The sequence below is a fragment of the Molossus molossus genome, unplaced genomic scaffold (assembly GCF_014108415.1).
Source record: "Molossus molossus isolate mMolMol1 unplaced genomic scaffold, mMolMol1.p scaffold_m16_p_10, whole genome shotgun sequence".
NCBI lineage: Eukaryota > Metazoa > Chordata > Mammalia > Chiroptera > Molossidae > Molossus > Molossus molossus.
This window is the reverse complement of record NW_023425345.1, coordinates 15638863-15661563: the sequence shown is the minus strand read 5'-3', so window position 1 is coordinate 15661563 and position 22701 is coordinate 15638863. Positions and strand designations below refer to the sequence as shown.

General features: G+C 35.0%; 1 protein-coding gene across 6 annotated transcripts in view; it reads right to left on the bottom strand.

Annotated features, from left to right (window-relative positions):
• Positions 1-1412: 1412 nt before the first annotated feature.
• UHRF1BP1L (UHRF1 binding protein 1 like) overlaps positions 1413-22701 on the bottom strand; it is a 97664-nt gene continuing 76375 nt past the window's right edge. For 5 of the 6 annotated variants that reach the window (XM_036250727.1, XM_036250730.1, XM_036250729.1 and 2 more), the window contains 7 exons: positions 22271-22440; positions 17817-17959; positions 16478-16628; positions 9563-9816; positions 8858-8966; positions 3744-3937; positions 1413-2106 (listed from right to left, as the gene is read on the bottom strand). In XM_036250727.1, coding sequence (XP_036106620.1) covers positions 1987-2106; positions 3744-3937; positions 8858-8966; positions 9563-9816; positions 16478-16628; positions 17817-17959; positions 22271-22440 — 1141 coding nt within the window. In that variant the 3' untranslated portion in view covers positions 1413-1986. Of the gene's footprint in view, positions 2107-3743; positions 3938-8857; positions 8967-9562; positions 9817-16477; positions 16629-17816; positions 17960-22270; positions 22441-22701 lie in introns of those variants that run through there. The other variant, XM_036250731.1, reaches the window with a different exon arrangement.

Below are 22701 nucleotides of genomic sequence, written 5' to 3'. Positions count from 1 at the left end.
CCTTTTTCAGCCTTAAACTTTTAACTTCTAAAATGTGAATAATACCTACCTCCCAGGTTTTCTTGTGAGAATTACATGAGAAAGTGTATTTTAAATCTCCATCATCTTTACTGTTTATATAATTTTCTTAAGAAGGCCAATGAAAAGGAATAAGCTGAACACTCAGTTTCTATAACACTAAACAATTATGATATACCATAAGTTTAAAATTAATATAGAGCAAATAGGTCAATCCTGAGAAACACTGCCCGCTCTAAAGAAGTTAATGTCCCCTCAAATCTGCTTTTCCATATGAGAGACTGCATTTGTGGAATAGGTACCTATAAATCAAAAGTACTCTACAAAGGATATTGGCTACACATGTTAAATCTTTAATTAGACCTTTGCTTTTAATCTAAGATAGTTACATAGTTTTAGTTTAACATGGTTTAACATGATTTTTAAATACTTTGAGGTAAAATATTGAAAATTTATATTTGTTCTCTGCTGTATCCCAAAACAAGGACAGTATTTTAAAGTCATGTCATGAAAATAGATGTTATAGAACAAAAAAAAGGTACTGTTTTCAATAAAATCTAAGTCACTCCAACACTTAAGTAAATGAAACGTATTCCCTTCCAAGTACTCAGACATAGGGATGGCTATATGTCATGCCAATAAGCAAAGCACCATAAAGTGTCATAATGTGGTTTAAAATTTTCAAGTATCTTAAAGAAAAAGTAGTCCAACTGTTTCATGTTCTATCTTGAATATATTTTATATTTAAGAATGTGCATTTTAAAATAGACCCCCCCAGACTTAGTTTAATTCTATTAGAAATATATTTTAAATCTTTGAAAGCCTCTCTTGCTTCAACACTCATGAACTTTTATTTCATAATGCATGACTGAGATCCTCTCTCACGCTGACTTCCATCTCAACAATCCCTAGAAAATAGAATTCAAAATTTACCAATTATTCTTTTATATATATGTCACAAAGAACTTTAATCAAAACTAGCTATATAAATTGGGTATGTGCAAACATCCACCTAATCTGATACTACGAGAATGGTAGGAAATTGTTTTTTGTACGTATAAAGATAATTCTCTGAAAACATTCCCCTCCTTAAATAGAGAAAAGACAAAGGTAAAGAAATAATATAAATAGTGTTAATTAAAATTCTTAGTTATAAATGTTGCCAAATTTAGAAGGATAGTTAAATTACTCTTTTACTTTAACAATAAATGTTTCAAGGAATGTACAAGTAACATTTTTTAAATCAGTTGGCCATATACTCTAATGTTTTGCTTTTTTACAGTTTGTGCTTTTTAACACTCGTACCATCTTTTTTGTTGAAAGTTATAGCCTCAACTTATACAGTTTACCCATCAATTAAAATGATTTCTTTTTCACATTTCAAAGTTACTTTATAAGTTCAGTAGGGTGATGATGTTCCAGAATTTTCAAACCCAGTAATTATATAATTTATTATTCTGATTGGACTTTTTACAGTAATTAGATAATTATAGATTTAAGTACATGACTTTAATAACACTTAAAATGTAAGCCTTTTATTTTACATTAGCCCTCAAAGCATTTGAATCTTTGTAGATAATAATCATTATAAGATAGTGATAAATCAAGTAATCTGTGGAACACAATAGGTTTTCACTTTTCTTTTTAAAAAATGCCTATAGTGATATCAAAATTAGAAAATGACATCTTTTCATTAGACATGTAATTACTTTACAGTATGTGTTGACTTCCCTATATCACACCAGTTTAAAAGAGGGTTAAACCCCAAACACAAAACAACCAAAAGACTGTAATGCTCGTACCTAATACTTCCTAAACTGGCTTTGGAATAGTCACCATTCATCACATTCCATTTCATTTTATTGTCTTTTCACAAAAAGGAAATTCTCCCACTAATTGGTAACATCTCATTATAAATATAACCTCCCAACTGCAGAGCTATAATGTGAGTTTTGACGGCCACGCCTGCTATTCAACCGTCATCTTCTTTATGTGATGAAGAAGAGCATCCTTCTCCAGGTGAGCCTCTGCAAGAGCCATCTTAGCTTTAGCCAATTCCTGTTTAAGAGATTCATTCTCTTCCATGAGCTGAAATGATACATTTGAAAAACCAGAGAACTTAATCATTTTCAGAAAATACAGACAATTTATATATCAGCTAAAGGTGTGACACTTGGAACAGAAAAATACCCAATGCTGACGAGAGCGCACTTATGCTGAAAACTGCTTTGAGAAGCTATTTGGAAACACATTTCAAGCACTTAAAAATGTTTATAAGTTTTGATCCAGCAATTCAAAACACTAATTAACTCCTGCTTTCAAAACCTAAAAGTGACTTAGTCTAATTTTCATTTCCCTGGACCTCTCTGAGGCTTTGGACACTCCTAAGCCTCGCCTCTCCTTCCTACGTGTGTCTCCTTTTCTCTCTTTATGCCACAGCTCTTTCGTGTTTACCCCTCTCTGCATGTGGACTTTTCATCTTTTCCTCTGTTATTTAAGAACCCTTACAGTTTACTATTCTATTAGATTCCATAACTGGTCACCTTCCTTTATCACTTGAGTCACTCCCTTAGATGATCTAAGTACTCCTGTGGCTCCAATGAGCATACATAGCCTGATCCAGCATCAACCACTCTCTCGAGCTTTAGACCCACGTTCTAAATATCACATTAGACATTTTTATCTAGATGGCCCATAGGTCTCCCCTCCTCATTAAGACTCAGTTCAAGTATTTTATCCTCTTAGAACTATTCTCTAACCACTAACTATGAAGATTTGATAAAACTAAGTACTTAAAAAATGCATTTACGAATACATTAAAATATATGCATTTAATTTCAAGGAGTTCTCAGACTTCTTTCAGTCCCAGCTTATGAATTCCTGTCTTATAAACCAAGCTGGTACCTTCCTGTATTTCCTCAATCGCTAGTATAGCATTTCACAGTATGCGGTAACCACCATCTGCACACCCGTCTTTCCCACTGGACTATGAGTTTCTCAATAGATATGGCTGGTATACTGTTCAATTCTATATCCTAGTTCAGATCTGACATCCAACAAATCCTGTTGAACAGATGAATGAATTCATTCTGTGGTTCTATCACAGAGAATTAAACTCCTGCTAGATATTTTATTTATTGATAATGACAAACAATAAGCAACTCAAATGTTAACAAATGTTAAGAAGGAGTTTTGGAAATGACAGTATGCCTACATTACTCTGCCATTAAAAATAAATATGAAGCATATAAAAAAATAATTGTTAAACAATGTTAAGGAACAAAAGAAATGCAGTATATATACTAGAATAACAATTATTTAGAAAAAAAGCCTGAGAGGAAAATAAATAGGTACTAACAGCATTGTAGGAGGTTAGAATGTGTTAGAGTTGTTTTAAATATTTTCTGAAATATTTTAATACTTTTGCAACTTAAAAATAAGACATTGAAATGAGTATGTCCTCCAGGAAGTGTTCCTAGATTCCAGAAACCAGCCCTCTCCCACATTTACTCCTCTAACTGCCCAATAGACTACAACCTCTCTGAAGGCTGAGCCTGTCCCTATCTTGCTCAACACTATATCACAGCATCTAACACAGTGTGGGGTTCATAACAGACACTCAATAAACATTACTTACATAAGTAAATAACTTCCTAGTTATTTAGTATATGACATTTATTTTAATTGCTGCAATGGAATAAGAATGAATGAGTTTTCCCCATTACCTGCTCCCTAGTCAAAACAAAGGAGCACTCTGGAAAGCTGACCGACTGAGAAGGCCAAGGAACCTCTGGGCTTGTCTGAGTGGCTTGAGTGACACTGTGCTGTTCCTTCAGATCATACTGTCCACTGGTAAGTGGCACTGATTCGCTTGTGACATTTTCTTTCAATTCATTTCCAGTGTTAAGCACCTGAGAATCTGATCAAACAAATAAAATGCTCAATTAACATTTTAAAATACTTGATAAATTTTCATTTCTATTGTGAAAAACTAATTTAAAAATGTATAAACCTCTATTAGTATGAAGACATTATGAAATAGAAAAACAACAGAGAAAGTTCATAAAACTAGAAGCTCATTTGTTGAAAAGATGAACAAAATTGACAAAACTTTAGTTAGTAACCAAAAAAAAAAGGAAAGAAATTATTAGAATCAGAAATAAAATAGGGGAAATTATTATCAACCTTACTGAGATTTAAAAAAAAAGATTATAAAGAAATACTATGAACTGTATTCCAATAAATTAGATAACTTTGATGGTATAGAAAAATTCCTAGGAAAACATAAACTACCAAAATAGACCAAAGAAGAAATAGACAATGTGAACAGATGTGTAACAGGTAAAGAGATTAAATCAGTGAAAAAAACCTCCCCCAAAGAAAAGCCCAGGCCCAGATGGCTTCAATGGTGAAGTCTACCAAATATTTAAAGAAAACTGTAATACCAATCTTCACAACTCTTCCAAAAAGTAGAAGAGAAGAAACATTTCTCAATTCATTCTATCATGCCAGTATTACCCTGATTCCAAAACCAGACAAAACTAAGATCAATATGCTCATAAATATAAACACAAAAATCCTCCACAAAATATTAGCAAACTGATCCCAGCAATATATAACAATAATTATATACTATGGCAAAGTGGAATTTATTCCAAGGAATGCAAGATTGATTTAATATCCAAAAAACAATTGATGTAATATATCACATTAATAGAAAAGAATCAAACAAAAGTCACATGATTATCTCAATAGATGCAGAACAAACATCTGATAAAATCCAACACTTTCTCATGATAAAAACAATCCAAAACTAGGAACAGAAGGGAACTTCTCAATTTGATAAACTCTAACTACAAAAAAACCACAACCAATATCATATTTAATGGTATAGGACTGCATGCTTTTCTCCTAATATCAGAAATAAGACAAAGATGTTTGCTCTCACCACTTTTATTTAATAGTGTCCTAGAGGTTTTAGCTAAGGCAATTAGGCATGAAAACTAAATAAAAGGCATCCACACTAGAATAGATGACATAACCCTGAATATAGGAAAAACTAAAAAATCCACTAAGAAACTCTTAAAACTAATGAATGAGTTATTAACAAAGCTGTAGGATACAAGATCAATATACAAATACCAATTGTTATTCCAAACACTTATAATGAACAATCCTAAAATAAAATTAAGAAAACAATTCCATTTAAAACATCATAAAAAAAAAATACTTAGGAATAAATTTAACAAAAGTGTAAAACTTAAGCTCTCCAAATCACACTGTTGAAAGAAATTAAAGATCTAAATAAATGGGGGGGGGGGGGATGTTCATAAATGAAAATACTTAATATTGTTAATATATGGTTATTACTTCCCAAATTGATCTACAGCTTGAACACAGTTCGTATCAGAATTTGAGCCAGCATCTTTGTAGAAATTAACAAACTGATTCTAAAATGTATATGGTATTGCAAGGAACCCAGAACAGTCAAAACAAACAAACAAAAAAGTTGGAGGACTCACACTTCCTGATATCGTAACTACTCCTAAACTAAATAGTAATCAAGACAGTGTGGTACTGGCACAAGGATAGACATACAGATAAATGGAACACACCTGAGTCCAGAAATAATACCATGAGTCTATATGGTCCGTACCCACACACCAAATACAAAAATTAACTCAAATGTGTTAATGAATTTTTAGATATGACACCAGAAGCACAAATGAAACAAAAGCAATGATAACAAAAAGCCCATTGAAACATAAAAAACTTTGGTGGTTCAAAGGACACCATGAAAAAAGTAAAAATACAGCCCATAGGATGGAAGAAAATATTTCAAAATTATATGTGATAAGGAACTTATTTCAACAATATGTAAAGAACTCCTAAAACCCAGTAATAAAAAGACAAAAAATCCATTTAAAGCATAGGCAAAGGACATGGACATTTTTCCAAAGACATACAAATGTCCAATAAAGATATGAAAAAATGCTTGGCATCATTAGCCATTAGAAGAATGTAGATCAAATCATAATGATATATCACTTCATACCCACTAGGATGCCTTTAATCAAAAAGTCAGATAAAAACAGGTGTTGATAAAGATGTGGAGAAGCTGGAACCCTCAATATACTATAGTGGTAAACTTGTAGACTAGTGCGGCCACTTTGGTAAACAGTCTGGCAGTTCCTCAAATGGTTAAATATAACCCGGCCTGGTGTGGCTCAGTGGTTGAGCGTCGACCCATGTACCAAGAGGTTGCCGGTTCAATTCCTCATCAGGACACATGCCCAGGTTGTGGGCCCAATCCCCAGTGGGGGGGCATGCAGGAGGTAGCCAATCGATGTTCTCTCTCATCGATGTTTCTCTCTCTCTCCCCCTCTCCCTTTCTCTCTCTCTAAAAAAATCAATAAAGAATAAAAAATTTTAATGGTTATAGTTACAATATGCCTCAATAATTCCATTCTAAAATATACACCCAAGAGAAATGAAAACTAACCCTAAACTTATACACAAATGTTTATAGCTGTATAATTCATAATAGTAAAAAAAGCAGAAATCCAAATATCTATCAAGTTATGAAAAAACAAAATGTAGTATGTCCATAAAATAAAATATTATTTGGCCATACAAAGAAATGAAGTACTGATACATGTAATAACAAATAAATCTTGAAAATATGCTAAGTGAAAGATACCAATCACAAAAGACCATATACTGTGTAATTCCACTTATATGAAATGTGCAGTAACCCGAGACCGTTTGGTGTGTGGAGTGGAAAAACTGTTGAGAATCAGTATACTACTATAAAAAGTAATTAATGATAGATGGCATGGGACAGACACACATACCATATATAGACACACACTACAATTTTTTCTGTCTTTTTCTCTTAATGGTAGTTACCTAATTAGCCATATTTCACTGGAACAAGAAAAAAATTGTAGTGTAGCTTTCTAATTTTCTGAAAAATTATTTGAAGTTTCTCTTTAGTCTTTACTGAAAATTTGGTAATTGTTTTTAAGACTTTCCCAAGAAGTGTGAAATAGTATGAAAAGCAAAAAAAGTATAAAACACCTATTCTTTCATGATGGACTTTAATCACATCCAGAAGAGCTGCAAGTATACCTTAAAATACACTAAAGAAAATAAGAAAGAGGGAAGAAAAATGTTAAGCGGATTGCCATTATCACAGCAACAAACACCTACAATTAATTTTTGAAATAGCTTAATGAGATTATTTTGAATGTTCCTGCTTGCTAAATAAATTTGCTTCAAAGGATGAAAAAAAAAACCCCAGCATATCTTGAAATTTCTTAACAAGCTACTTGAGAAATATGGGGCCATTCAAAGCATTCACCAAAAGCTCTTCTAAATTCTCAAAAGCAAATAAAATTGTTAAATACTTATTTATCACAACTGATACATTATCATATAAGCTTATATGGTACATTAGGCTATATGTAACATTATACAGTTGATACACTGAAGACCTTAATGCAATTAATTTACACTTAAGAAAAATAACATAACATAAATTGTTTCATGACACTGTTTTTAATATAATAAATAAAACATGGGGCACTCTATATAAAACAAAGCATACTTATTTATGCTTAAAGTATGCCGTTCTCCACCTGAGCTTTTATTGGTAAAGAAGCTGACATTTTGATCTTTGTTGGCCTAACTTCCCTGTTGGCCCCAAACTCCGAGGGGTTACTCTTCAGTTAAAGTTCCCTATAAAATGCTCCTACTCCAGCAATAGTCCTGTCTTTTGTGGGTTTACGGCTACAAATATTTGTCACTTTTCCTCGCTCTGGCTTGATCTCTTAAGAATTTCTGGTCCACTAATGGTATTTTTCTTTTGTAGTACTGTTATAACTTTATTCTTCTTTTAACATATTTTGTGTCATTTGATGAGATTTTGATAGGAGATGAATACATGCATATATCAGTCTCTCATATTTCACCCTCAAATAGCTACCAACAAACTGAGAAATAGAACACCTAAGTCTATGGACTCAAGCTCTTTCCACTACTCCATACTACCTTATAAGATGGAGTCCTCACATTAGAAACCTTAAAAATCTTGTCAGAATGAATATCAACATTAAAGCAGAACTAAATACATAACAATATACTATAAGTAACTGAGTTCATTGAAAAGGAGAAGCTACAGATAATCTTGAAAAGTAGTGTACAGTTTACTGAGCAATAACAAGCAAGTACGATTATAGAGATGGGAAAGTGGAAGACAAATTCCAGTCAGGGTGTATAACATGTTGGTTGAGTAAATATAAAAGAATAGTGGGAAATAAAGCTAAGAGATCAAGTAAGAGACCCAATTAAGATCAAGAGACAGGTAAGACCACAGAACCTCTCACTTTCATTCAAAACACATTTATAGCCCAGCCAGTGTTACTCAGTGGACTGAGCATCATCCCATGGACTGAGAGGTCCTGGTTTGATTCCCGGTCAGGGTACATGCCCAGGTTGCGGACTCATCCCCAGTGAAGGGCGTGCAGGAGGCAGCTGATCGATGTTTTGCTCTCACATCGATGTTTCTATGTCTCTCTCCTTTCCTCTCTCTCTCAAAAAATCAACATTAAAAAAAAACAAACGACATTCGCAGAATGGGTACTAAATCAACTACACATGAGTTATTTCCAAGGCAGAGAACCATACATAGGTAATATTTTATTACAATGTACTGAAAGTGTCCCTCAATCATCTACATACATACATAATAGTATGACTGAAAAGAAACAATCATCATGTAAATAATTTAATTTAAAATTTCAGTAAATATTCACTTAATAATGTTCTTCATATATACCTCTGATATGAAACGAGCCATCATCACTTCTCTCTACCACAAGATGATCAATATGAATGGTTACAGGAGCTGGTTCAAGGGACACTGTACTACTACGAGGACTGTCATCCTATAGGAAAGAGAAATAATATCAGCATGTTGTTATTAAAGTAAGTGTAAAATTAATATAATCATTGATATTTCTTTCTTTCTTTCTTTTTTTTTTAATTCTCACCCGAGGATATTTTTCTATTTATTTTCAGATAGAGTGGAAGGGAGGGAGGGAGAAAGAGAGAAAACATGAACATGAGAGAGACACAATGACTGATTGCCTCCTGCACAACCCCAGCCAGGGTCAGGGACGAACTGTAACTGAGGTACGTGTCCATAACTGGAATCGAACCTTTGACTCTTTGGTCCATGGGCCGACGTTCTAACAGCTGAGCCAAACTGGCCAGGGCATACTTAAGTCAGTATTTCTAATGAGTGAGAAATGTATCTGTACATGCTGTAATTTACAGAGAAAACTGACCATTCTATTCTGATATATTCTAATTTCAAAGAAATTACCATTCACCACAAACACCAACACCAACACATTCATTTCAATAAATGCTAGTATAGTATATATTATAGAGAAGACATATTCTTAGACATGAATCCAAAGTTTAGGTAGGCAAAGTGAACATTTAGAACAGGAAAATGTGAAAATATTTATTAACATACTTTTAAATTTATTTTTGTATTAGAAACTTTGATCTTCATTGGCATCACTGTTGCAACAGTATCATCTTCCAAAAAATGCTGAATATTTGTAAGAGAAGATGTAAGAAACTCAGTGCTAAAGTTTTCTATATGGCATTGTAGAAATCCATTTTTTTCTGCAAGCAAAGAGTGTATCACAGCAGCAGGCCCACTTTCAAACCTCAGAGTAATCTCAGGAGAGGATTTTGAATGAATAACAGCTTTATGATCAGAACCTATGGAAAAAGAACAAGTAAAAATTGTAACTTGTGGTACTACTTGAAAATGTCACTCTCAGTTATTTGCCAATAGAAGTTATAGTCATTTTGTACAATGGGAAAGCATTAATGAAGTTTTAATAATTACCCTTAAGTGATAGTTACAGTATATATATAACATACCATACAACACTAATTTTACATTTTATAGACAAACTTCTACTGCAATCTGTTGACTTATCTCTACTTTCTACTTTATGGTAACATGAAACAACATGCCATGACATAAATTTGGTATCATGTCGGATAAGACATGATACTTAAGAGTGTGTCTGGGTATGTACCAATCTATAAATTTGTAATATAAGGGACAACTGTCATGAAGAAACAGTCATGGCATTTAAAGTGACTCCTAAGCCATTTCCCAAGAAATAACAAAAGCCTGAAGCTTTGCACCTTCCTTATTAAAACTGGGTATTAAATATTTACATGTATTTATGCTTTTGCCTTATTCCAAATAAAAATTTCAGGTAGCTTACAGAGATGTAAATATATAAGTTCAAAAACAAATTTTATTTCATTGATCTCTTTTGAATTGTTTTTTTTTAGTCTCTATGTCATTGATTTCTGCTCTGACCTTTACTATTTCATTCCTCCTACTAGCTCTGGGTTTTTCTTTTTGTTTACTTTCTAGTTCTTTAAGTTGTAGGTTAGAAAGTCAATTAGGAATTATTCTTGATGCTTGAGGTAGGCCTGTAGTGTAATAAACTTCCCTCTCAGGACTGCTTTTGCTGTGTCCCATAGATTTCGTGTTGTTGTGTGTTTGTTTTCATTAGTTTCCAGGAAGTTTTTCATTTCTTCCTTAATCTCGTTAGTAACCCACTCATTGTTGATTAACATGCTATTTAGCTTCCAAGTGTTTGAATGTTTTTGTGTATTTTTATTGTAATTGAGTTCTAGTTTCATGCCACTGTGATCTGAGAAAATGCTTCATATGATTTCAATATTCTTGAATTTGTAGAGACTTATTTTGTCTTTAAGAATGTCCCATGTGCACTTGAGAAGAATATATATTCTGCAGCTTTGGGGTGAAATGTTCTGTAAATATCAATGAAATCCAACTGATCTATGTATCACTTCACACCTGTCAGAATGGCTGCCATCAACAAATCATTAAACAAGTGCTGGTGAGGATGTGGAGAAAAGGAGACTCTAATACACTGCTGGTGGGAATGCAGACTGGTGCAGCCACTATGGAAAATACTATGGTGTTACCTCAAAAAGTTAAAAATTGAATTGCCATTTGACCCAGTGATCCCACTTCTAGGAATATACCCTAAGAAGCCTGAAACACCAATCAGAAAGAATATATGTGCCCCCATGTTCATAGCAGCACTATTTACAATAGCTAAGATCTGGAAACAGCCCAAGTGTCCATCAGTAGATGAGTGGATAAAAAAGCTGTAGTACATGTACACAATGGAGTACTATGCAACTGTAAGAAAGAAAGATCTCATCCTTTGAGACGACATGAGGGACCTGGAGAGTGTTATGCTAAGCGAAACAAGCCAAGCAGAGAAAGACAAATATCACATGATTTCACTTATTTGTGGAATATAAGGAACTAAACAAACTTATGAACAAAACTGACCCAGAGACATAAAGGCAGGGTACAGACTGACAAACCTCAGAAGAGGGGGTACTGGAGGGGGGAGAAGAGATAAACCACAGAACTTATATGCATGTATGCATAACCAATGGACATAGACAACAAAGCTGGGGAGGGGGTGGGGTAGATGGGGAGGAGGGTATCAATGGAGGTGAAAGGAGAAACATCTGTAACAAAAACAAATAAAAATAATTTTTAAAAAAACAAATTTTAAAATTTCAATAAAGCATCCACAGAATATCCAATTTAAAAAAAAAAGTTTCTAGTGAAACCACTGAAGTGCATTGATCCTTATGGTAACTGTTTTATTTATTTCACTTTACCCAGCTCCAAAAGAATAGAAGGCAACATGTACCTGGCGTATCAGATAAAAAAAATAAGTAAGCAATGGATAGAAGGGAAAAGAAAAAAATAGGTAAGAAGGTTAATAACTCGAAATACATTCCTTATATTTCTGTACCGCAGATGAACCAAAATATGAGTTTTCCAGAAGCAAAGATAAAAATACGGTCCATTTCAGAATTCAAAATAACCTCACGAGTTAAAAACAAGGTAACTGTTCTGGAAAGGCAAAGCAGTTTCAATTACTGAGGAATCAGTTATCTGTCCTGTGGGTTCTCCTAAGAAGACCCCGCTAATTAAATTTATGCTGGAAAATGTTTATTTTCCCTTAGTAAGAATGTGCATATGTACTTAGATATGTTAGTGTTTTTTTCCTATACCAAGAAAAAGAAGAGTTAATTAACTTGTCTATTTAAAAGTAAAAGCAATTAGAAATAAACAACTTGGTATATGTGATTTTATAATGTCTTTTACTGATCTATAGATCTACATACACACACCAGATACATACTCCAGGGAGCTGAGAGCCAGAAATAATTTTAAACAACAAGAATATTTACTTGGAGAAGAGATTTTAAAAGATCTTCATTAGTCAAAAACCACTCCTCCCTACTACCTCTTATGCCATGAAACTATTATATTAAGGTCTTCCTATTAAAGGAATCCAAACTCCACACAGTATAGAAAACAACAAAAAAAGCAAACACAAGCAATCAAATAAAATCTTTGTTCATATGTTTATTAACGTTTGAAATGTTAAAGCTATTTTTCTTCTCTTTTTCCATTTTCCCCATCCTTTTCCTCTCCCTTCTCTCCTTTCTGGTTTGGTTTGGTTGGTTAGGTTTCTTTTTTTTAATCCTCTACCAAATGAGTGAGACATTTGGAAAAATAAGGTATCAGATAGCACTGACTAACCCATATATACAAGGAATTTCAAAATTACTTCTTCAGTTAGGAACAACATGAAAAAAAGTAATAAGGTGTGGTACTGACTTCTGGTCAAGATGGTGGTGTAAGTAAATGCAGTACTCTCCTCCTCTCAAACCATATCAAAATTACAACTAGTCCAGCGGGTGTGTGGCTTAGCCAATTGAGCCTCCTCCCATGGATTGAGAGGTCCCAGTTCGATTTCCAGGGCATATGCCCAGGTTTCTGCTGCAATCCCCAGAAGGGGGCATTCAGGGGGCAGTCGACTGATGTTTCTATCTCTCTCTCCCTCCTTCTCTCTCTCTAAACAATCAATTTAAAAAATTACAACTAAACTACAGAACACCATCACTCAGGACCACCTGAAATTGAGCTGAATTGAAGTCCTACAACTACGAAATTAAAGAAGCCACATGAAGACTAGCTCCAGCATGGGGGGGTGGGGGGGGAGCAGCCTGAAAGGCACCAGAGACATACCAACAAGAATTGAGTTGTTTGGAACTGGGTGAGAGCTATGGAGGGGCAGCTTTCTCCTGGACAGATGTGCTGGCAGAGGCCATTGTTCCTTTGGTGAGCCCTTCCCCCACAGAGCTTGCAAACAGGCACCATATCTGGGACTCCAGCAACCTGGCTGTTTCCAGTGGCTTTACCAAAGGATTTGCCTGTCTTGGCTCCTGCTTCAGATATTCCTAAAAATCTCTCAAACAAGCAGCATCTGGCCTCAGCAAGCCGCATACCTCTCGCTAAGAGGCTCCAGGCCTGGCACCAGATGCATCCAGCCTTGGTTCACAGCTTGGCTTTGCCTGGGCACCTCCAAGCCCAGCAGAAGAAGCAGCCAGAGGCAGATCACTTTGTAGCTTATGCCAGGGGGCCCTGGGTAGAACACAGGCAGTGGCTGACCTTGCCCCAGAACCAGCACACCCAGTGGACAGTTTCAGACCAAATCAAAGCACCACTACCCAACCATCTCAACAAGTGACACACTCAAGGAGTGGGCTCAGTGGGTACCAGAGCCCTGCTAAAGTAATTCTTGCTCTGTGTGGTGGGCCTCTGCATAGCTGGTCTTGCAAGGTAGTCAGAGATCAGTGGTCAGTGGGCACAGCCAATCCTTGCAGCTGATCAGCCTAAGTAAATCCCTCCCATTGATGTGTCAACAGCAATCAAGACTCAATTACAACAGAAGGGTGTGCATCTCGAGGGCCCAGCTGGGGTGATCAGGGAGGCTGTACCACTGGACCCTACAGTATACCTACTACAATGGCCAACCTACCAAGCCTAGGAGACATAGCAGCTCTTCCTAACACATAGAAACAAACACAGGGAGGCAGCCAAAACGAGGAGACAAAGAAACACATCCCAAATGAAAGAACAGAACAAAACTCCAGAAAAAAAAAAACTAAAGAAAACGGAGATAAGCAATCAATCAGATTCAGAGTTCAAAACACATGGTTATAGGGATGTTCAAGGAACTTAGTGAGGACCTCAAGGGCATAAAAAAGGACCAGTCAGCAATAAAGGATGTACTAACTAAAATAAAGAATACTTTACAGGGAATCAATAGTAGAGTAGGTGAAGCCGAGAAGCAAACCACTGATATGGAATATAAGAAAGCAAAAAACACCCGATCAGAACAGCAAATAGAAAAAAAGAATCCAAAAAATGAGGATAGTGTAAGGAGCCTTTAGGACAACTTCAAGTATACCAATATTTGCATCATGGGGGTGCCAGAAGGAGAAGAAAGAGGGCAAAAAAATAAAAACCTATTTGAAAAAATAATGACAGAAAACTTCCCTAACTTGTTTAAGGAAACAGACACATAAATCCAAGACGCACAGAGAGTTCCAAACAAGATGAACCCAAAGAAGCCCACACCAAGACACATCATCATCAAAATGCAAAAGGTTAAAGATAATGAGAGAATCTTAAAAGCAGCAAGAGAAAAGCAGTCAGTTACCTACCTACAAGGGAGTTCCCATAAGACTGTTAGCAGATTTCTCAAAAGAAACTTTGCAGGCCAGAAGGGAGTGGCAAGAGATATTCAAAGTGATGAAAAACAAGAACCTACAACCAAGATTACTCTATCCTGCAAAGCTGTCATTTAGAATCGATGGCCATATAAAGAGTTTCCCAGACAAGAAAAAGCTAAAGGAGTTCATCACCACCAAAGCAGTATTCTATGAACTGTTGAAAGGTTTTCTTGAAGAAAAAGATAAAAAATATGAACAATAAAATGGCAATAAAATACGTTATCTATCAACAGTTGAATCTACAAACAAAATGAACAAGCAAAACAGAAAGAGACTCATAGATACAGAGAACTTTTTGATGGTTGCCAGATGGTAGGGGGTTGGAGGGATGGGCAAAAACGGTGAAGGGATTAAGAAGTACAAGTTGTTAGACTGATGAATTTCAAAGGGAAGCGTGTGGGGGTGGGTGGTGGGAAGAAATAAACCAAAGAACTTATATGCACATATGTATAACCAATGGACACAGACAATAGTGTGGGAAAAGCAGGAGGGGGCTGGGAGTAGGGAAGAAGGGGTCAATGGGGAAAAAAGGGGGAGACATCTGTAATACATTCAACAATAAAGATAAGTTTAAAATAATTTTAAAAATGTTTTTAAAGGTATGGGACTAAGTGAGCTATAAAGAAGAGTAAAAAAAAATAATTGTGCAACTGGAAATAATCTAAGAGTGTACAATTTGAAAAGTGGTTGGATTGGTATAGATCACTATCTAGATTTTGAAATTTTATGTTCAATCTTTTTTTGTTTTTGTCCACTATAAAACCTTTCCAACTACATACTTAGTTTCTTCCTTTTTAACATGCTATTAGGATTTATACTTGCTAATATAAAATTCTTGAAATTTTTTAGCAGATACATTGTAAACTGCAAGGCTTACCCAGAAAAAAAAGTCTGAGCCAATTTTTTTCCAGTGATGCTGGCTTATAGGAAAATGGCACATTTACCTGCAATTCCCATGATGTGAAGTGATAGCATACTTATTTGATATCATATAGGACTGTACATTTCAACATGTTACATATCAGATACAGCATTCTGTGTATATATAGCAAAGAAAAATATTATAGCACAATGACTTCTTAAAGGATTTTAAAAATTAAAGGTTGTCATTTTACATTCTTAGTATAACTATTCTAATAAATTCCTTTATTCAAATGACTAAAAACTACGAATGATAACTTTATTTAAACTTTGAAAAGGGGATTGAAATGTGGTTTTCTCTTCATACCCTGCATGTTTTGTTGCTTATATCTATCCCTCTATGTCCAAGGGAAAGGGTTGATCTTAGAATGAAGAACACAAGAACAGGATAGACAATTTTTCCAATACTAAGTAATTGGAAATGTTTGCTTATAAGCAAAACAATGGAATATAGAAATTGACATTTATTCTGGTATGGGACTAAGTTTGACCTTCTGGGATTACTATATCACTATTTTCATATAGAAAGAACTGTTTTCTCAAGACCCATTATCTCAAAGAATGGGAAGATTGAAAAAAGTAAGACAGAACTTTATCAATAGCAGAAACAGAAAACATATTAGAGAATACATCTTCAACAGATTATATTTCTAATAATGTAATCAACATGGAAATAAGGTGATTTAAAAAAAAACAAATCTCTGATTGAAATGTAATTTTCCTTGAATTCATTTACATGTTGATGAGTCATAGGTATAAAAAAGCAAAAGTTTAAGTCATATTAAAGTCTCACCTACAGAACGGTTGCAAAGGTAATGCCGAAGACTGACATTGCCTAACTGATGCGGTGTCACTTGGTCCACTTGAAGACAGATTTCTGTATCTTCCCCTCGGATGTCAATTTCCCCATTAACACCAGTAATTTTAAACATCACGACTGACATCTAACAATGATTACATAAATAATATTAGTATACCAATTAGTTAAAACAAAAATTAAAAAAATAACACAGGAAATTACTATAGCCTCTAAAAATACAACTGTGGCCTAATAAACCAAATATATACTTGTGATCAAAAGAATGTGGTTTAGCCCTGGCCAGTACGGCTCAGCAGTTAGAGCATAGGTCCAGGGACCAAAGGGTCATGGGTTTGATTCCCAGTCAAGGCCATGTATCTTGGTTGCAGGTTCAATCCCTGGCCCTGGTCAGGGCACATGCGGGAGGCAACCAATCAATGTGTCTCTCTCATCAATGTTTCTCTCTCTCTCTTTCGCTCTCTCTCTCTCCCCTCTCCTCCCTCCCACCCTTCCACTCTCTCTAAAAATCAATGGGGAAAAAAAAAGTGATTTATTAGAGTAATAAATTTAAGCCCCCTTTCTTCTTATTCAATCAAGAATTTTTTTTTACCACAAAAACTAATTACATGACATTTCTGTGTGAAGTTATTTTCATTAAAAGTTGAGCATTTTTTCTAAGTTATCTTCAGAATATTTTGCTGAAGATAGCTTAAATAAACAAGCAATATATTTCTTTTGTAGAAAGCCCCTCATAGGAAATGACTACCATGCTTACCATCAAACTTTTTCAAAGTATATAAATATATACATACATTTTTAAAACATATATATATATTTTTAAATATGTTTTTATTGATTTTTTTTTTAGAGGGAGAGGAAGGGAGAAATAGAAATATTGATGTGAGAGATAAACATTGGCTGCCTCCTGCACGCTCCCTACTGGGGATTGAGCCGGCAATCTGGGCATGTGCCCTGACTGGGAATCGAACCAGGACTTCTTAGTCCATGGGATGACGCTCAATTCACTGAGCCACACCAGCCAGGCCAAAGTACATTTAAATGGAAACTGAAATAAAGGTCAAAAAATAAAAAATGGAAAAAGAACTCCCTCTTCTCAATACAAAAAAAAATTTTTTTAAGTGAAATTCAGAGAAAAACAATTCAGTAAGAGGGAAGAATTTAAAAGTAGAAAGTGAATTTTCAAGTGAGAAAAAGTGAATCACCCACAATCTAAGTCAACTCATTTTATATATCAATGTCTTAACATGTGAACATATTAAACGTGAGATAAAGTTGGTGGCATTTCTCCTCGTAGAATCTCTGCAATGATTACCAGGTCACTATGGTTTTCTTGAGTACCCTCTGAATTCGTACTGACAGCATCTGGAGAGGCTTCACCATCATTCTGTAGGTTTGTACTGGCATTTGCACTATCTGCTGAGCTCTGATAATTTGTACTGGAATTCCTTTTAATACCTAAAATAATACAATAAATTAAAATCAGTTTTACAAATGATCCAAAAATGTTGCGTTTATCTAACCAAAATGGGCTATCCCTTTAACTCTTTCCTAAGCGTAGCCCTGTTTAACAGACAATAAGCAAAGAAAAATGAAATTATGGTTAGTTAGCAAATAATAAGAAATAACTTCTCACAAAAAATTTAGAGATACGTAAGGCATAAACTTAGACAGTCTGAAAAGAAATCTACCACAGCTGACCATAGCTTGTGTTCTCCTTGCAGCACGGTGCTTTGTGTAACTAGCAGGCTCGTGGTCAGCCAGTGGGGCCTGCTTTACTCTGTCCTGTATACATTGAATAGTTTCAGTCTGACCACTTAGTTTTTCTATTCAGTAGCTTCTAATTATCTTCTACATGAAGTTAACACCACAATCATCAATATGTAATCATTCTCTACCTACTTTAATTTCTCAATGTGCTGTATTTCCGTATTTCTCAAATTCTCTGTGGTAAAAGACAACATTTTAAAAAGTGTCCATCACAGATCAATACTTTTAAAAAACACTGTAAAAATAAATTACTAGAAAATTTAGATCAAAAAAGCCAAAGACACATAAACATGGCCTCAATGTTTTTATTATTATATTTACTACTACATAATCATCTTCTAACCCAGTGCCTGGCAACACAGTAGGTGTTTAATAAATTACTTATTGAAAGAATGAATAAGACTTTTTGAGTGCCAGGGAAGATGTATATTAATACAATTGTGTCATGAATAGATAACAAAGCTTCACTTTACAGGAGTTCGTAACATAGTTAGAGGTTAAGAAGGCTTCCCTGATAAAGCAATATTTAAGTTAAGTAAAAAGAAAGAAAAATAACATTCTATGCACAGGTACAAAGACTCTGAGGTGGAAAAAACTTTTCACCATGAAGAAACTGAGGAAAAGACTGAACGATACTAAAGTAAATGTGAAATGTAGTAAGCACATGGGAAAATAGCAGAAATGATAAGTTGGGCCATATCACACAGAGTACTCTCAGTAAGGTTAAGGTTTTTAAACTTATTAGCCTTATAGTAATGAGAAGTTACCAGGATTAAAATGAAAATAAACATGATAGCATTTACATTTTTAAAAAGAGTATTCTTCCTATTGAGTGAAGAATGAATTGAAAATTGACAATAGCCGGGCTGGCTGACATCAAGCCATGCACCAAGAGGTCGCCAGTTCGATTCCCACTCAAGGCACATGCCCAGGTTGTGGGCTCAATCCCCAGTGGGGGGCATGCAGGAGGCAGCCAATCAATGTTCTCTCTCATCAATGTTTCTCTCTCTCTCTCTCACCCTTTCTCTCTCTCTAAAATCAATAAAGAAAAAAATTTAAATATAAAAAAAAGAAAATTGACAAGAATAGAAGTGGAGAGACTAGTTAGGAGACTGTGGTGGGGCAGTAGTCCAGCTATATGTCTGTTTATCTGTATATAAATATGTATATATATGCCAAAATATGTATACACATATACATACACATGTATATCTCTTTGTATACATATATGTCAATGTATTAGGTATAAACATATACATATGTATTGAAAATACACAGAAAAAGATCTGGAAGTATACAGTATACACTAAAACTTGAGATGGGTGTTATTTCTGGGGTGGGGAATGGTATCAAGGGGAAGAGCAAGGGTGGTTTAAAGTGATACCTTCATTTTTTATTGTAGATAATTTTCATAACACCTGATTTTTTTTTTTTTTACAATGAGAAAATAGTCATATATTTCTTGTAAAATTAAAACAAACAAACAAAAAACAAGAGTGTTCCTAATGAAAATAAATTTCTTTAACATAAAGAAAATCATTATAGCCCTGGCCAGTTTGGCTCAGCGGTTGAGTGTCAGCCTGCAGGCCAGAGAGTCCCAGGTTCGGTTTCCGCTAGGGGCACATACCACAAAAAAAAAAAATTATTATAGTTCAGGAGAAGTAGGACTATATAGCACATATTTAAATGTTACAAACAGACTCAATCCCCTGATTTTTTTTAAGATCCTAAAAATAGTCTAGTGCTGGAATCTATTCTAAGATAGTAACTAGAAATGCAGACAAAACTTTGTGAATGATATTAATTATACCATTTTTTAAACTGTGAAAAACTATAAACAATCTAAACATCCCATACCAGGGAAATGATTAAAAGGTCATTACATTCTTATGACAACTTAATATTTTCAAAGGAGTTTAAATAATATTAGAAATGCTTACGTGTGATAAAAAGTAGGTTAAAAAATCATATATGTAATATGACATCAAATACATATATATGTAAATTCATATACAAATTTATAGAAAAATGATAGTTGATATCACTAGATCATGGAATTTTGGAGTTATTTTCCAAACTGCAGTAGTTTATATTTTCCAAAATTAAGTGGTAGTCATTTTTATTAATTATTTAATATTTAGAAATAATAAGAAAGTCACTTACCCTTTTTGAGAATAAGTAGAGATATTTCCAATAGGAACACTGTTTTTGAAGTATATTTTGATCACAGAACAGAAATGCTCTGCTAAGGTAGGATTTAAAACCATAAAAGGGGCAGAGGAACTAGCAACAGCTCTGTGAATCTAGACTTAATTTTTATGACCTATATTAAGTACCTCTTCTCCATTTAACTGGTACAGGCTATGAATGGCCTCTAACAGGGGTAGATGAGGGCTTTTTGGTATAGTAACCATTCCCCTTGTCTAGAGAGCTATTATAACATACTGGTTGGTCAAAAGCATAGGCTCTTATGGACTCATGCACCAAGAGGTTGCCGGTTTGATTCCCGGTCAGGGCACATGCTCAAGTTGTGGGCCTGATCCCCAGTGGGGGCATGCAGGAGGCAGCCAATCAATGTTCGCTCTCATCAATTTTTCTCTCTCTCCCCCTCTCCCTTCATCTCTAACATCAATAAAGAAAAATTAAAAACAAAACAAAAATAAGAGTAGCTTCTTGAGTCAGACTAGTTGAGTTCCAAACCTGCCTCGATTGCTTCCTGACTGTATCCTAATTTCTCTAAGCTTCCATTTCTGAGGCTATAAGTCTTTCCTTACCTAAGCTGTCTTCAACTACATCCATAGGCTTATTACTCTATACACAAAGTAGTTTGTAGGTATCTCTGGTCTTTTATGCTTTAGTGTCTGGGACAACTACTCCCTGGCGATGGCCCATGTTTTTATTCCTGTTCACAAAGTCCTCAATGCCTTAGTGGTGGGAATGCAGGTAATTATTTCTAAGTCATTCCCAGTAGTCTTTACAGGGGCATTAGGGACCTCTGAATAAAAAGAAGTAATCAGCCCTGGCCGGTTTGGCTCAGCGGTTAGAGTGTCGGCCTGCAGACCAGAAAGACCTGGGTTTGGTTTCCGCTATGTACTTTGGTTGCAGTTTGTCCCCGGCCACGGTTGGGGTCGTGCAGGTGGCAACCAGTCAATGTGTCTCTTTCACACTGATGTTTCCCTCTCTCTCTCCCTCCCTCTTTCCCTCTAGCTCTATCTAAAGATAAATGCAAAAATGTCCTTGGGTGAAGATAAAAAAAATAAAATAAAATAAAAAAGAAGTAATCATGCGGTTCCATCAGATATAATCATGTACGTGAGAGAATCCTGCTATGGGAATAAGTAGATCCAGTCTGGACTCCAGTCCTAGGACCACATACTTAAGAATCCATCATGCTAATTAAGATCACCTAATCAACATTCCATATATAGAAGTCTCTGTAAGAGAACTAGTAGCCTTAATGCTGTCTGCTTTATGATCAACATACAAATAAATGCTAGATGTCAGCCACACACAAAAAAGAAGTATCTGGTTAAAAGAAGCACTAGAACAACTACTAGAAAATTAAGTACAATGGCTCTGGCTGGTTTGGCTCTGCGGTTAGAGTCAGCCTGCGATCCGGAGAGACCCAGGTTCGGTTCCTGCTAAGGGTGTGTGCCTCAGTTATAGTTTGTCCCAGGCCCTGGTTGGGTCATATGGGTGGCAACCACTCAATGTGTCCCTTTCATGTCGATGTTTCTCTCTCTCTCTCTCTGCCTCCCACTCTATCTGAACAAAATATCAAAAAAATGTCCTCGAATGAGGATAAAAAAATAAAAAATTAAAAAATTAAGTACAATGCTCTTTGTACCATGGGTGTATGTGTATATAAATAAAATGTCTGTTTTGGGATGTAATTAATTTTTAAATATAACTAAAAATACTTACACATAATTTCTAAAAACAAAAAACAATTTCTAATATACATATAAATAATATAAATGCTTTACTGTGTTGCTTTACCTTTTTCCAGAAAACTATCACTTCCATCACTTTCTAACAACTGTTCTTCCAAAATCATGCTGTCAAGTGAAATGGTATCCAATGAGGTTTGTGAGGAGCTTCTTTTCATGCTCTTATAAGAAGTACAGAGCGGAGCCAGGTTCGATGGGCACCGTTCTTTAGGCTTCCCACTGTTACCAAACACAGTTATTAGAAAATCATCCCGTCTAAGGTAAAACACTCTTTCTAAAAAAATACTTCTAGCAAAATAGAAATATGTATACAGTATCCAAAAATTTATAAATTATATTTTATAAGTATAAGCTCAAAGTACTTTAATATGTTAACTCTAACAATGCTATATTTTGCCATGAGGTTTTGGTCCAAAACATGCGCTCATGGGCGCGCGCGCACGCGCTCTCTCTCTCTCTCTCTCTCTCTCTCTCACACAC